The 16,820-nt window shown below is 37.1% G+C and overlaps 2 protein-coding genes across 5 annotated transcripts in view; one reads left to right on the plus strand and one right to left on the minus strand.

The window, feature by feature from the left end:
* The window catches only part of tp53bp1 (tumor protein p53 binding protein, 1), a 26,445-nt gene extending 20,278 nt beyond the window's left edge, over window positions 1-6,167 (plus strand). For all 4 annotated transcript variants that reach the window (XM_082161812.1, XM_082161814.1, XM_082161813.1 and 1 more), the window contains 4 exons: window positions 1,379-1,473; window positions 1,556-1,752; window positions 2,917-3,053; window positions 5,880-6,167. In XM_082161812.1, coding sequence (XP_082017938.1) covers window positions 1,379-1,473; window positions 1,556-1,752; window positions 2,917-3,053; window positions 5,880-6,061 — 611 coding nt within the window. In that variant the 3' untranslated portion in view covers window positions 6,062-6,167. The remainder of the gene's footprint in view (window positions 1-1,378; window positions 1,474-1,555; window positions 1,753-2,916; window positions 3,054-5,879) is intronic.
* Window positions 6,163-16,623, minus strand: tubgcp4 (tubulin gamma complex component 4). Its single transcript, XM_082161878.1, has 18 exons — window positions 16,418-16,623; window positions 15,914-16,042; window positions 15,700-15,822; window positions 15,551-15,604; window positions 14,363-14,419; window positions 14,184-14,263; window positions 13,886-14,087; window positions 11,210-11,375; window positions 10,999-11,123; window positions 9,214-9,264; window positions 9,028-9,133; window positions 8,825-8,932; window positions 8,599-8,743; window positions 8,329-8,506; window positions 7,279-7,413; window positions 7,080-7,196; window positions 6,527-6,666; window positions 6,163-6,449 (listed from the first exon to the last, which is right to left on the minus strand). Exons 1-18 carry the CDS (start codon window positions 16,493-16,495, stop codon window positions 6,437-6,439), a joined length of 2,007 nt encoding a protein of 668 aa, XP_082018004.1. The 5' UTR covers window positions 16,496-16,623; the 3' UTR covers window positions 6,163-6,436.
* Between the last annotated feature and the right edge of the window lie 197 nt (window positions 16,624-16,820).

Consider the following 16,820-nt stretch of genomic DNA (forward strand, 5'->3'; position numbering starts at 1 on the left):
AACAGCGTGAAACTCTGTATTCGTGCAGTGTCAAACATGTCAAAAGATTAAATCCGATTTGAATTTAAACGCGCACATCAACCTGATCATTTTATTTAGTGTCATCAATGCCTCATTTATTCATCAATGAAATCATTCTGAACAAAACGTGTTCATGTAAACGTAGCTAATTTGCTAATAATTTGAAGGCATTGCTGTTTATTATGTATTATGGAATGTGGGAAAAAATGGATTGGTTAATTTTTAACTAGAATTTGCAGTACTATTACACACTACCATTCTAAAGCTTGGGGTCAAAAATATTTTCTTTTTTGGAAAGACATTTATACTTTGATTCAGCGAGGATAATTTGATCAAAAGTGTAAATACATTCATAATGTTACATAAGATTTCTATTTCAAATAAATGTTGCTCTTTTGAACTTTCTATTCATCAAAGAATCCTGAAAATATATATATATCACGGTTTCCACAAAAATATAAAGCAGCATAACAAATGTATCTTGAGCACCAAATCAGCATATTAGAATGATTTCTGGAGGATAATATGACACGACTGCAGAAAACTTTCAAATGGTAGTGTGTGTGTATAGTGTTTTATTCACGATAAAAACACAGCTATGACCGCTTTACCCAACGGTTCTGTGTATCACTACACAACACTCTTAGCAACGTAAACATGTCTCATTGATATTGTTCATTGAAGCTTACTGTATTTTGTAGAGTAGAATATTGAGAGAGAGATCGAGTGAGCGAGTGTATTGCCTGCATTTAGATATAGCATTTTCGTTCAGGTCCAGTCCTATGTTCTTAATAAAAAATCAGTTTGAATGTCCACTGCGATATCTTGTCCTTTTAACAGTTAATGGGTTTTCCTGTGCCCTGACTGACAGCACTAGTCTAAGTATTTGTCAGTTGTGTCTTGCTCCTCTGTGTTCACTGCAAATTTCAGTCTTTTCACTATAAAAGTCTTCTCTACTGACTGACTCACTCATAAAGACAGTCTTTGCTTCCATCTAATGGCATAATAATGTAACTTCTGTTGACGTTCACGGTCAGGGACTGTTTTTTTTGTTTTTTTTAGTGAAAGAAAGGCTTTTAGTGATTTTACTTCATGAAAGTTGCATTGATACATATTTCATGGCTTTAATATTTGTATTGTGTGGTAACCGTTTTATAAAAGCTTATGTACTCGAGGCTAGTGCTGTATCACGAATAAATCACAGCTTCGCGTCGTGCCTACCAACGCCCTTCAGCCGTGACTTATTCACCATACAGCACAGCATCTCGTACCTTATTGCTTCCATGTATACTGTATATCTAGTCCAGAACCTTTCGTTTTGTATTGGACTGTGATGATGTAGTTTGTCTCTTGCTAGACTGTGTGCTGAGAGCCGCATATAACAAGCTCTATACAGTGAGACAGCTGGAGGCGGGAGGAGGAATGATCCTGCTTGATTTTAATGAAGAACAGGTGAGCTCATATATTTCAAACAGCTCCTCTCTCTCCTGCAAGAGCTGCATGTTTAATGTACGTGTGTTTTCTGCATCATCAGTGTAAAGCAGCCTATCAGAGCTTGCTGATTGCCGACCAGCACTGTCGGACCAGGAAGTACCTGCTGTGTGTGGCAGGTGGAGTTCCCTGTGTGTCTCAGATGTGGGTGAAGGACTGCTGCCAGGAGAAAAAGCTGCTCAACTACAGGAACTACCTACTTCCTGCTGGTATGGGGCCAGAGGGATGCATTGTGGAGTGGTAAGAGCTTGTCTTGTTTGGATGAAACAGTCTTTATATAGCACAATTAAAACAACACATGTTGACCAATGTGCTTTTCATAACTACCGGTATATTATACTGACAGCAATAAATCACAAAAACTGTTAGTCATTGGTTAAAAGCCATGATTTTAAACTCATAAACATTTACATTTACATTTACATTTATTCATTTAGCTGACGCTTTTATACAAAGCGACTTACAATTGCTATATATGTCAGAGGTCGCACACCTCTGGAGCAACTAGGGGTTAAGTGTCTTGCTCAGGGACACATTGGTGTCTCACAGTGGATTCGAACCCGGGTCTCTCACACCAAAGGCATGTGTCTTATCCATTGCGCCACTACCACCCCTGTAGTAAACTAAACTGTAGTAGCGGCTCTGATATAGCTACTATTCCAAAGTTTGGGAGCTATAGCAAATGCACAATCTCCTCTTTGTTTTAATCTAGACCTCAGAACTATTCTAGCCTTTAACTAGTGTATTTCAGCGTTCTTTGATACTCAGTCAGGAGATCCAGAGATAAGATGGCGTGAGACCATTCAAGGACTTGTGCACCAGTAAGAGAATAATGCCAAGACACCTAAGAGAGTAACTGATTGTAAAAGAGCACTGAAATTTCTTAAAACTGAACCAAGTCAGTACTGTATTTCACACATTCCTCCTTAATGTTTTTGAACTGCTCATGCATTTACTGTCACCATTAAACAATGTAAATAAGTTAATTCCCACACAGCTGTAGACAACACTGCCCTTTGTGTATGACTAAACTGTCATGTCTTAAATGATAGGAAAAATTTACTGGAAATCTAATCGAATTCAGACTGAAAAGCTGATTATTGAACTTGTTTATTTCTCTATTGATCTGAATATATAATTGTATGATTGTTTTGATTTTCTTTTATCTATTGTACTTTTATATGTATGTAGATGTTTTGTGACATTTTGCTTTGAGTTTGAGAAAGGCACATCAATAATTTATCACATATGGACTTGATTTGGATTGGGTTTGTAAAATCCAGATGCTTTTTTAATTTTTATCAGACTTACCTACATTTAATTTTTTAATTTAATGCCTTAAAGCCTTAGGTGCTTGAATTTTCTTTTGTGATTAAGTGTTTTCTTGTGTTCCCTTGTCCTCAGGCATCCTCGTGGGAACCCTTTTAAAGCACTGAAGGTGATGCTGATATCAGAAGATCGTGTAGATCTGTGGACCTCTTTGCTTTCCATGGGGGGTGCAGCAAAAGTTCATCACCATAAAGAAAATCAAGACATTTCTGGTTGGTAACGGTACCTTTAGTTCATTAGCAAAATGTAGATGTAGCTTTAAAGGTACACTATGTAACTTTTGGCACTCTAGTGGTTAATAAACAAAACTGCATGTGTCTTGTGGAAGAACATTGTAGCTGGAGCTACTTTTCTGTTCCTTGTATATGACGAGTCACGCAGGTACTGGGCTACTCCGCAGCATTTGTCGTCCCGCCAGGTCTAAAATAGTCCCAATAGAAACACTTAATATAGGCATATCATAGTGATTCAGGACAAGGTTATTTTCGTTAACGAAAACTGAAACTAAGACTAAATCTATTGGTTAAAAAACATTTTTGTAAACTGAAATAAAATAGCAATTTCAATAAATGAAAAACTAAACAAAACTAACAACAGTTACTGAAAAACTAACTGCAATAAAATAATAATTAGCAAAAACAAATAATTGTTTTTGTGAGTAATAAGCTCACATCCTGTATCAGAAAAGCACGTTTTTCCCCGTTTTTCCTCCGCTACTTTATTTTAAATGTTTGAGCGTTGCGCTCGAGTCTCGCCCATGTCTTTTTTCCGTTTTTCTCAGCTGAACCAGCCCTAAGCAGAAATGGCCAAATAAGTATTTCCATCATGTCTAGACCTTATGCAAATACAGCTGTACCTTAAAGGAGCTGTATGTAAGATTGTGGCCAAAACTGGTACTGCAATCACTTTCCAATTTCTGTAGAGCGGTGTTTTTAGCCTCTTAACATCCTTGATGTGTCATTACAAGTACACAGCCAATGTGAGTGATTCCTTCAGAGTGAACGCGGTGAATCTGACTGCAGTAGATGTGAAAGATATGAATAAAAATGAAGTTAATTCGGCCAGCGCTCATACCTGTATTTATTTCTTGTTTTCGGTCGAAGTCCATAGTAGTCGATTGTCGAGTTCACGCGCGTGATCATAGGTAACTAAGCAACAGTGGAGAACTCGACAATCGACTACTGTGGACTTCGACTGAAAACAGGAATAACTGCGTAGCGCGTCTGTGTTGTACGTCACACGTAGGCTCACTATTGGCAGACGCTGGTCATGTGTGTGATGCGTGTGATGCACAACACAGAAGCGCTACGCTATTACACTATGTAAAAAAACTCGAGGCCCAGAGAGAAGGATATAAATAGTGGAATAAAGTCGTTCATTTTTGTTTGTTTTTGTGCACAAAAAGTATTCTCGTCGCTTTATAAACTTAAGATTGAGCCACTGTAGTCACTTGGACTATATTAACAATCTCTTTAATGCATTTTCTGGGCCAGCAAGTTATAGTGTCTTAGAAGCCTATGGAGGAGTGATCAGATTTAAAGCTGCCGTCTGCAAATTTTTTTTGATCATATTCAGTGTAATCGACACTATAATCCGACAGAACAACATAAATAAGGTGGTTTTAGAAAAAAAAACGAGCTTCTAACTCCACCTGGAGCGTGTTATTTGTTTTGCAAAAATCCAGCGCTCCCGCTTCATCAGGTCCAATCAGCGCAGGGGGGTGTGAGATCTGACTGTCAATCACAGGTCGTGCACACGCCACAGATCCCCCCTCACTCGCGCACGTTAATATCACATGCACACGCCACGCCTGAAGTTCGCCTGGAGATTGCATGAAGCGTGATGGCGGAGAGAAAATCTACTAACAAGCTTCCAATTCCTCGGTTATTGCTATCTGTGGATAGATTAGCCAGGGCAGCCTACCTCCGAGTCCATGGTGTTGATAGATGCTGAAGAGACGGACACTTTCACAGAAAATCAGGTACACACGCACAGTGACGCACTGACGAGCACGACCTCGATGGGAGGGTGCTCGCTGGTAGTGGGGAGGGGCATGAGAGTTGTAAACATTAAAAATTTTGGCTAATCGACCCAATCTGCCAGACTTGCCGACGGCAGCTTTAATCAAAAATATCTTAATTTGTGTACCGAAGATGAACGAAGGTCTTACGGGGTTGGAACAACATGAGGGTGAGTAATTACTGACAGAATTTTCATTTTTGGGTGAACTAACCCTTTAACAAGATACCACACATATTACACAGGATACCACACTGAGCAGAAAACAGAGAAAAACAAATAGCATGTCTAGCCCACAAATAATATTTGTCAGAGTAGAAGTAAACTAAATGTCTGGTCTGAATAGAACACATGAATATATGACTAACTATGAGTAAATTATATATTAAAAGATGTAATAGACAAAAAACATAAATGGATCAATACAAGAATAATGTTTTGAAAGGATTAATCATTGAAATAGAAATAACCATAAAAGAATAATCATAATAATCATGGAAAGTGGAAGTGTTCTGTTAACTCTGCTAAACTATAGTTACTAAAACTGAAACTAAACATATAAAAACTAAAATAGAAATGTGTTCACAAAATAAAAACTAAACCATTAATGAAACGAACTAAAACTTAACTGAAATATATAGGAAATTTGAAAATATTAAAATAAATACTATAATAACCTTGATTCAGGATAAGTCAAAAACATGGTTTGAAAAATGGATTCATGATATAATCGCTCATTATATTCTTCTTCAACCTTTAACCTAGAGTCTGCTCTTCCGATCATGGCATGCCATTTTGCACGAGCGCACTGTTTGGGTGTAATTTGCTGAACAGTGCGCTCGACCATGCAAAATGGCATGCCATGATCCAAAGAGCAGACTCTGCATTTCTGATGCACTCGCTCATTAAATTTTGAACAAAAGCTACATAGTGAACCTTTTAAGTATGCACAAAAAACTGGTGGCAAAGTGATTCGAAAAGCATATGGATTAACGTGATGTCAATTTTGTCATTAACAGACATTACAAACATGAAGTTGGACCTGGCAGTGACAGCATCTGCATGTGCCTCTGAGGAACTGAAACGTGTGGCCCCGGACATGCCTGTCGTCTCTCTGGAGTGGCTGATTCAGAGCTTGATCTGTGGAAAGTGCCTCAGCTATGACAGCAATTCTGAATTCTGTCACAACCCGTCTACGTAAACCACCGTCCTCTGGTGTCGTCTCACGTGTCTTTTAAATGTCCTCTGTTTTAGTGCATGCATTTTACTGTACATAGTTTTTATGAAATAAAGAAATCGTGATTGTTTCACTTGTCGGTTTTATTTCATAACAGAGATTACAAAGCACATGGTATTTACAGATTTTAAGTGTTCATGTCAAGGAATAGTTTTACTTTTTGTAAAATGGCATAGGGTAGTTGAGAGTACGGTAAAAGCAGGACACAAGCGGTGACATTGACAAGAGCCCTATCATATATTAATTTAATGCACAAATCAACAAGTATTGTATTGGGCATGTTTTAAGATGAAATGCACCATTGTGTGAGGTTTGCCTCTGAGATCTTCAGACTCCACTTTATAGGCCAAAACTGCAGGACAATGAACAACACGTTACATTTTTGCATGAATCAGCTCATTAAAGCACTGCATCATCACTCATGCCTACCTTCCCAGCGTGCCTCCTGCCTGTGTGTAGTATTTGTTGTAGTCTAGTCGTAACAACAGCTGTGCCAAGTCAGAGTTTATCTGGTGGTTCCGAACGCTGGAAAGAATCTTAAAGAGCAGGAACGACTGACGACTAAATCCCTGGGAAGTAAAAGTACAGCAATATTTATCAAAGCCCATTTCTGCCATATTAAAAACATGTTGGTAAATCATAATTTCATGACAGTCTTGATTTGGAAGATTTTGAAATTATTACAGATGGAAGAATTTATGGAAGCCAATTTCTGCCACACAAGAAAAAACTTAAGTAAATCATAATTTAAAATTGTATTTAATTCAGACAATTTCACTTATCTCCGTTTCAACTCAACTCAATTTCAACTGGTCATAATTCTGACTGTCAATTTCAAATTCAGATTTTTATCTCAATTTCGATTTATGATTTACCAAAGCATGATTTTTTTTTCTTATGTGGCAGAAATTGACTTCCATAAATATGCATAAAATCTTGCTTTAGGAATAATTTCAAAATCAATTCACACAAGCAAAGCTACCTTCACAAGAATATCCAGCTGGGCTGTTCCTCTTTCATCCAGAGGCCCAAGATTCTGACTGACCAGGGAACAAAAGTTGTGACACAGGTCCAGAATTTCATTCAAACAGTGAAACACCTGGGAGAGAAATAAAGTGAATATTTAACCAAAAGCAGAACACAGAATCTGGGATACACAGAGATTTGTTCTGGACACTCACAGGCTTGAGCAATATGAAAGACTGTGCAAGAAGATTGCTGAGGAAATGGTCATGGGCCAATCGAATGCTCTCGAAGTCTCGTGTGGAGTTGATCTGTTGTAAGAGCTGCGAAAACTGAGACTCCAGAACGTCCACCTGAAAAACAATGCAAAATAATAATATTAAAATATATTCATTGTTCTTCAGCTTGGTCTCAGTTTGCATACTAAACAACAAACAGTATGCTAGCATTAGTATGTTAAAAATATTATTTAGTGTCCAGATGGTACACTGTCTCTGGTGAATCTGTGCGCATGTAAAAAAAATCTTAAAATATGTCAGTCCCATTGTTTATTTTTTTGTCTCAAGATGCACACCAGTAATGTTGTTTTTTTCTAAGTCACATTTATAAAATCTACTTAAATGTCCTAATTGAATGAAGCCCTAATCCTGGTTTAATCTAAACCCTGTCTGTGAAACCGGGCCATGGAAGTTTTTAAATGGATAAACCAAATATATTTTTTAATTGTTTTCATTATTTTATCATTCATCATGTTAATAGGGGGTATTTGTTATAAAGATGCAATGTTGACATCTTAATAGGTCCCGATAGTGGTACTGACCTATTAGTATGCATGTACACTTGGGGGAATCAGTAAAAAAACTAATACTTCAGCAAAGAAACATCAAATGGATCAAACTGACAGTAAAAGAACTTCATAATGTTACAAAAAATTTCTATTTAAAATAAATGCTGTTCTTTTATAAGCAGCACACCTGTTTTCATCATTGATAATAATAAGAAATGTTTCTTGAGCAGTAAATCATCATATTAGAATGATTTCTGAAGGATCATGTGACACTGAAGACTAGAGTAATGATGCTGAAAATTCAGCTTTGCCATCACAGGAATAAAATAATATAATAATATTTTTGTATATAAATTAAATGCAGCTTCAGTGAACAGACTTATAAAAAAAAAAATAAAAAAAATTGTACTAGTGACCTTTAAACAGTAGTGCATGTTTTGTCATATCATCAGCAAAATAGCCAAAGAGATGAAGTTGTAACCTGAAGGTAATACTGAAGGTTGTCCACTAGGAAGGCCATATGGTTGCGGAGTCTCCATTTAACTGCATCCGTCTGGTTTGATTTAAGATGTTTGCGCTGCATCTGCAGGGCCCAGCAGTGCTGCAGCTCGGACTGGACACGACGCACACTCAGCAGGTAACGAAACACTACGTTATACCTGAAATGAAGCGAGGGTTAACCGCTGTGGTGTTCATACAGTTGCTTAATGGAATAATAATATTAAATGGCCAATATAAAACAATGGCTTACTTCTCCAACACAGCAGGAGTGAAAAGAATATGCAGGGGCCATTGAACCTTGTAAGCCAATCCCAGCGCAGCCCAGCCAGTGGGCGGAGCCTCACGAGGAGAACTCTCCTGTGGAGGAGTGGTGCCCTCTCGATTCCCAGAACCCTCTGTGAGCATAATTATACAATTATGTAAAGTATTTAATATGCTGACACAAGGGGCTAAGAATGCTAGTCGTTAGGCAATACCTTTGCTTTCTTTCCCTTGGTAGTCTATGGTGAGATGCAGGAGAGGCAAAAGATTGTCATCATCTAGCAGCACTTTATGAGCTGCTTGCTGAAATGCCACATTGACATCTGAAACAAAAATAGCAAAATCAGAGGAATAATGAAGAGGATGGAAGATTTTGAAGAGGGTGATTTCATGCGTTATAAGAAAAATGAATCAATACCATGTTCAGTAACAGCAGATGGTGGGGTTTTCAGCATATGTTGAGCAAGGTCAATGAAGACTTGGTACAGTTCACCTCGCCCCAACAAGTAAAAGTCCTTTATGATCTAAAACAGCAACAACTCATTCGTTGTGAAAGCAAAAGTGCGCCAGCAAAAGCGTACCATCAACAAATCACTCTGTTTACCTTAAGCTGCCCCAAAAGATCAGATTCCTCTACCATCAAAGTCCATAAGTGCTACAAGAAAAGACAAACACAATTTCATCTGGACACCAACTGATATTTTGTAGAGCTATTAGTGTGTGTGAATCTCACGGAAATATGCTAATTTTTCACCTTGAAGAAAAGTTAGATTTTGAGGTTTAAAAATGTAACTTTGTCACATTGTACAAGTTTCCATGAATTTTCAAGGCGTGAAATCACAATGTTAAAATTTCCTGATATTTACATGTTTTCCATGACTGGAGGATCTCTGCCATTGATCTAATCATCTTTTAGATTCTCTTTACTAATACAATACACTATATTTTCAAAATTTTAATTTCAAACCATTTTGGTAACACTTTATAATTAGGTTCCATTTGTTAACATTAGTTAACTATTAGTTAATAGGAACAATAAAAATACTTAAAGCATTTATTAATATTTTTTATGTTAATTTCAACATTTAATAATACATTGTTAAAATTGAAAGTTTTGATTTGAATCAAGTTTCATGTTAGCTCAGATCCATTATAAATAATATTAACTAACATTAACAAAGATTAAGAAATGCTGTAACAAATGTATTGCTCATTGTTAGTTAATTCATTAATCCATTTGTTAACTAATGGGACCTAATTTTTTTTCACATTACTGAAACACTTTTTCAGCTGCATTGGTTCCGGAAGTATTTTTTCCATATATTTCTCCCATAGGGATTTAAAAAAAGTCTTTGTTAAAGAGTTATACGTCGTGAACCAAGCCAATCAGCTATGAGGTGAATCATAACATTAAAAACTTTTATTTGAAGCCAACAAAAATACAAAGGTACAAGACTAATGACTTTAGTGAGGGAAAGAACTACAATCCCATGAAGAACTGCATCAGCATAATCCAATTAAAAACTATGGAGAAATATATATACGACTTTAAAGGGATAATTCACCCAAAAATGAAAGTTCTGTCATCATTTACTCACCCTCAAGTTGTTCCAAACCTGTATGAATTTCTTTCTTCTGCTGAACACAAAAGAAGATATTTTGAACAGTTGATGGACCCCATTGACTTCCAGAAATTTTTTTCTCCAGATTATGGAAGTCAACTGTTTGGTTACCCATATTCTTCAAAATATCTTCTTTTGTATTCAGCAGAAGAAAGAAATTCATACAGGTTTGGAACAACTTGAGGGTGAGTAAATGATGACAGAACTTTAATTTTTGGGTGAATTATCCCTTTAATGTTTATTTCAAAATATGCATACAACTGTTTATGTATTTTGAAAGCATAAAGAGGCTGACTCGGTTACATCATTCACAGTGCTTCATGGGAGTGGGCTATGCTAAAGAGCTCTTTTGGCACTGGTTGCTTTTTTCAAATGTCTGATTGGTGGAATTTTCTGTACAGCATTATGGTAATGTTTTTCACCAGGAATTCCTATTAAACATGATTATTTAAAAAAATAAGTTGAAAACATGCAGGCTGATGGATTCAACAGAACAAAAAAAAACACTGTTTAACAATCTCGTGGCTCACAGTAGGTCTGTCTTTAAAGGTTTAGAAGTAATTATTCAAAATCAATTTCCCTATGGAGAGCATGAATGGAGTATTTACTTCCGGAACATTATACGATTAGGGGGTTCTTATGAAAATAATGTAAAAATGGATTAAAAAGGGCTTCACTCATCTTGTGAAATATGACCAAGAGATGCTATAGACATGTTTCACATTTTGGGATTCAGCTTTAAAAACCAATTTAATTACTGAACCAACCTCAGCAACTGTGCTCCGAATGCCATCCACAAGATTCTCAAAGTCCACCAGACTAAAGAGAGGCTGCTGTTTGAGTCTGTGGAGCTCTGCTGCAAACATGTCCTCCTGATGCTTCAGAATAGACCCTGAGCAACCACATGAGGGCAGCGTTACGAAACAAAACCACCACGAACACACCTGAACAACAGACGCAAAACGCTCATTCACTCACCAGCTCGAGATGGACTCTGGTTGTGGTTTTCAAACATTTGCACTGACTCTCCAACAAAGAGGATTTTTTCAGCTACTCGAACAGGGATGTATGAGGGAAGCATCTCCACACGCAAGGAGAACTGCTGCAGAGAAGGTGCGAGCATGTTCTCTTCCTCAATCAGTCTCTACAGCGGGACAGTAATGAACAGAAAATGTATAAATTGTTAAAATAAATCAGTCAGTAAAAAAAAGAGCAAAATTTCTATTCATGTACAAGCCGACAGAGTTTGGCTGGTTAGTAACTACACCATTCCACTGCCAATCCTTTTCTATTGATGGCTGTTTAAAGGCAGCTGTTTATTTTCATTATGTTTTTAAAAAAACAACAACAACAACAACATAAAAATAGCAAATATTTCATCACATTATAGTAGATGTTTTGCCAGGGAGCATCTATTTTATAAGTGTGAAGTGGATACATTTTATAATGCTTTGCAAAAATCAGCGTTTGTAACAAACCTTAAAGGGTTAGTTCACCCAAAAATGAAAATTCTGTCAGTAATTACTCATCCTCATGACCTTCGTTCGTCTTCGGAACACAAATTAAGATATTTTTGATGAAATCTGAGTGCTGGATCACTTCTCCATAGGCTGCTAGGTGACCGAAACTTGCTGGCCCAGAAAAGTTATTAAAGAGATCGTTAATATAGTCCAAGTGACTACAGTGGCTCAATCTTAAGTATATCAAGCGACGAGAATACTTTTTGTGCGCAAAAACAAACAAAAATAACGACTTTATTCCACAATTCATTTCCTTCTCTCTGGGCCTCTAGTTGGTTCACGTAGTGTTTTTGCGCTGCGCGTCTGTGTTATACGTCATCACGCATCACACACGACCAGCGTCGGCCAATAGTGAGCCTACGTGGTGACGTATAACACAGACGCGCTGCGCTAAAACACTACGTGAACCAACTAGAGGCCCAGAGAGAAGGAAATGAATTGCCGCCTATGGAGGAGTGATCAGCTCTCAGATTTCATAAAAAATATCTTAATTTGTGTTCCGAAGATGAACGAAGGTCTTACGCGGTTGGAACAACATGAGGGTGAGTAATTACTGACAGAATTTTCATTTTTGGGTGAACTAACCCTTTAAAGAACTGTTAATGTTAATGTTAATGTTTTGCATCCAGAAAAAGCTTATGATGTTAATTAATGCTGTTTTATTATTAATATTTATTGAATAATTGACTTTTTTTAAATAAAAAAAAAAGATGTAAAAACAAATTTGGTAATACTTTACAATAAGGTTCCATTGGTTAACGTTTGATAATGCATTCACTAACATTAACTAACAACGAGTAATACATTTGTTAGTGTTACTCTGTATGTGTTTGTTTAGGTCCGTCCTTGCGCATCTGCGCTTCTTGATTGAGTATAAAAGGACGCTGAAGCGGAGCATGGTAGGGAAGAGGAAATATTCACTGGCAAACAAGCTTTTATTTGAATTCCTTTTTCATTGGTTGCCTCCTTTAAGTTGGAACTTTCAAGTACTGTTATTTGTTTGTTCTTTGTTGTTAAACTATTTCGAATTATTTTTATGTCTTGTTTCTCCATTATACCTGTTAATTTTGTTTTCCTAAAAAATATTTAAACATCGCATTTTGGTTTCATGTGTCCTTTTTATGTTGCTTACCCCTTCTTTTGATGAATTTAAATAAATAAAAATATGAACAGATACAGCTTTTGATTTTAATTATGTAGTAGTAAATGTTGTTAGTTAACTAATGTTAGCAGATGGAACCTGGATTTTTTTTTTTTTTTTACATATATATAAAAATACATTGCTAAGATAAAAATTGATCATTATAGATGTTTTGCTAGGGGCTGTTTGGAGGAAAAAATATTTGTGTAAAGAAAACTTTTATATGACAATATTAAATATATTAAATTGAATAAAAACTGATCAAATAATAAATACAACAAAAAAATAAAAAAACGAGGCATTGCTAAGAAAAATGTGATCATTGTTTGTGGTGCAGCCATTGAAAATATTCTCAGGACAAGTTAAAAAAAAATCTTAACTATTGGGCCAGTAGAAAAAAATCCACATCCTTCCATGCGTTCATTTATTTGGAAGTTTACGTTTAGAGCCTGAGAATTCAGACACATGACCCAGCCTGAATCACACAATCTCAGGAAGTGCTGTTCAGGTATTTAGGCCGCATTTACACTGCAGGTCTTGATGCCCAATATCAGATTTTTTTTAAGACTAGCTTACATCTTCTTTTAAAAGTGACCCATATTCAATATTTGCATTTACACTGTAAACTTGCCAAAACTTGCCGAAAAAAGGTCAGCAAAATAAGGGTTGAGCTTTCGTCCTTCATTGCGTCATTAAACAAAGTCATGTGATCGAGGTCGGTGTCCACCTGTTGAAGTCATTCACCACTGTGGCATCATGTATGACTCGCATTGACAGGGGAATATCCGATCTGTCCGCTTACATGGCAGACGCAAATGCATGTTCTGATTCACTTCAGATGTATTTCCACATATGAATGAGGCCTGAAAACGATCTGAGAATATCCATGTGCTTTTTTCCTGCTTACACATTCGTGGGTCATATCCAATCTGTAAAAAAATCGGAATTGGGTAACTTGAACCATGTAGAGTAAAAGCATCCTTAGTCGCTCACCAAATCCTGCAGCTCACGGAGCTGTTTTCCACTCAGCCCTCCGATACCCAGGTCCTCCTCCTCTTCCTCCTGTGCAGCTGTGGCTCCGCCAGCACTGGGACCCTGCTTGACAAAGAACTCCTCACTCTGATCCAGCAGCAACCCATGCAGCATCCACGCAGCCAGCTGCTTATACATCACGCCATGGCACACTGCAAGAATCCTGCGAAACAGACACTACCATTAGAGCAGTAAAAATAGAATTATGTGTCTTACGTTCAAGCATTAGGGGTTTTTAGTAGGGTTTTTGAGAGCTCACTTCTCTAAGGCCGTCCTGACAGGAGGCAGTCCTCCACAGCTGTGCTTGTACACAGACTCTAGGATCTGGCAGCCATGAATCTGTTGAAACAAGAGGAAAGTTTCAGAAGGTTATTATTTCCAACCATGCACTCTTCTAATCATTTACCGCAATCAGGTGGCACCCATCTAGTTACCAACCTTCTGAGACTTGATGGTCTCCACAACAACCATCACAGATGGGAAGAGAAGCTGAAACTGAACAACAGAATAAACTGCAAGTTAGACATATACTCAATGTCCGTATTAAAAATATGGGACTTAGTTGAATTTATGTAATGAATTAAGCCACTGTATGCACTACCGTTCAAAAGTTTGGGGTCAGGTAGATTTATAAAAATCTTTTATGCTCACAAAAGCTACTTTTTTTAAATCAAAAATACCAAATATCGAGTGAAATGTTATCACTTTGTTGGCAAAGCTTAATTTTCAGCAGCCATTACTGATGATGAAAACAGTTCTGCTTAAAGGGATAGTTCACTTTGAAATTAAATTTTGGTATGTTTCAGCTTACCTCAAGGGCATCCAAGATGTAGGTGTCTTTTTTTCCGCAGTAGTTTCAATTTTGATATTTTTAGGTCAAACCGTTCTTGTCTGTCAGTCATAAAATGCAGGTCTATGGTCACGGTCTCAAAGAGCATGCACAGAGTCCAAATTAAAACAATTCCCCATCGTCCAAATTAAACAATTCCCCATCGTAAGTACACATTGATGGCCTAAGACACGAAACGAGCGGTTTGTGTGAAAAAACGAACAGTATTTATATCGTTTTTAGCTCTTGTACACAGCCATGTCCAAGTGATCTGAGAGCGCGGGCGGGTATAGATATATACATTAGATGTCGCCTTGGCTACGGTTTCCAATGAACTGCAGTAGCCAAGGCAACATCTAGTGTATATATCTATACCCGCCCGCGCTGTGTGAAGAACGGTTTGACCTAAAAATATAAAAATTGAAACTACTGCGGAAAAAAAGACACCTACATCTTGGATGCCCTTGAGGTAAGCTAAAACATACCAAAATTTAATTTCAAAGTGAACTATCCCTTTAATATTTTAGTGGAAACCATGATACATTTTTTCCAGAATTTTTTATTATAAATAACAGCATTTATTTGAAACAGATTTTTTTTATTTTTTTTTTTACTTTATAACCTAAACGTCTTTACAGTCATTTAATGCATCCTTGCTGAATAAAAGTATTAATTTCCTTAAATACAACTATAGAAAAAAATCTTACTGACCCCAAACTTTTGAACGGTAGTGTAAGATAATTCCACATATTTCAGTGGATCAGGTGTACAGGTAAAAAGTCAAGTTTTCTCTTTACCTGTTCCAGCATGTAGTTTACATGAGAAATAGAGAGGTGTGGATCACCAAGAAACTGTAAGAAAAAAAATGTAAATAGTTTAATATTATCTGCAAATATGGACCTAAAAGCACTATAAGGACTTCAAATGTAAACTCCAAATGTACAACCTCTTTTTCAAGGTCCAGTAAAGCCTGTCGATAGGGCTGCAGCATAGAGTTCAGCCCAGTGCAGAACGCACGCAGATAAATGCCATGAAGCCCAGACTGACTCGGCTGGCTGGAGTAGTGCTCCTGTGAGACATGGAGAAGAAATCACACTTCTGCCTCGATCTGATCATGTCCTTGACACACAGTGAATGCATGAAGAATATGATCTGATTACCTGTTGGTGGACATGACCCGTGTGTTGCTCTATGAATTCTGTGAAGCGCACATAGTCAGTGCCCATTTTACAGAGCCGATTGAGGACACTGGTTTCACTGGGGTGGAGGAATGGAAGGTCTTGGGACACCTGTGATTAACAACACTTATTGCAACTTAGGCCTATTTTATACAGGCATACCAACAAAGTACTGCTTTTTTGACATGGTATTTTTGAAGTACTTCAGAACACCATGATATTACCATGTCTGGGGCATGCATGCACCATTGTAATACCTTTTTATGGATTCTCTTACCGTGGTATTCTAGGTATTCAATGTAAATGCATTGCAACATTAAGGGATATTTTTTTTAATCAAATCTATTTATAAATGTGAAACAAAAACTACTGACATGTTAGTTACATTTTTTTTTCCTGTTTCCGTACAGCCATGATGCAAATTATTCATTCTGTAATAGAGATATATTATTAAATGCCTCACTGACAGAATACTGTATAAAATACCTGCAATCCATTCCGTTTATTCCAAGTGAATATGGTCCCAGGATATCCACTGAGAGCCAGAAGCAACTCATGGATCATTTTACTGACGCTGCTAGTCAAATAGCGTATTCAAATAAAACACACGATAATAAAAATACAGGTAATACGTTCTCAACATTATTTTGCAGTGCGCCGCCAAAACCCCGTCGCACGTTGATGACGCAAATCTCGAGCGCGACAGGGGAAGTGCTCAGACAGCTGCACTACAATCACATTTAACATAATAAATTTACCACATACAGCTGATGAAGACTTGTCTGCGGATAATATAAGTTAGAGGTAAACCTTGTTTATGTTCTCTTGACGATCTGTTGCATTTTTATTGTGTGTTTTGCCGTTTCATTATTTTACATACTGATTGGCC

Source organism: Leuciscus leuciscus (genome assembly GCF_965113295.1).
Source record: "Leuciscus leuciscus genome assembly, chromosome: 2".
NCBI lineage: Eukaryota > Metazoa > Chordata > Actinopteri > Cypriniformes > Leuciscidae > Leuciscus > Leuciscus leuciscus.

Bases quoted from the DNA above. Each gene is read 5' to 3' on its own strand.
- tubgcp4 (XM_082161878.1), bottom strand. From the start codon at position 16,495: ATGATCCATGAGTTGCTTCTGGCTCTCAGTGGATATCCTGGGACCATA. The intron at 14,420-15,550 runs GTAAAGAGAAAA...TCTGTTGTTCAG, and splicing joins TAAACTACATGCTGGAACAG to TTTCAGCTTCTCTTCCCATC. The intron at 11,376-13,885 runs GTGAGCGACTAA...GTCCCGCTGTAG, and splicing joins TCCGTGAGCTGCAGGATTTG to AGACTGATTGAGGAAGAGAA.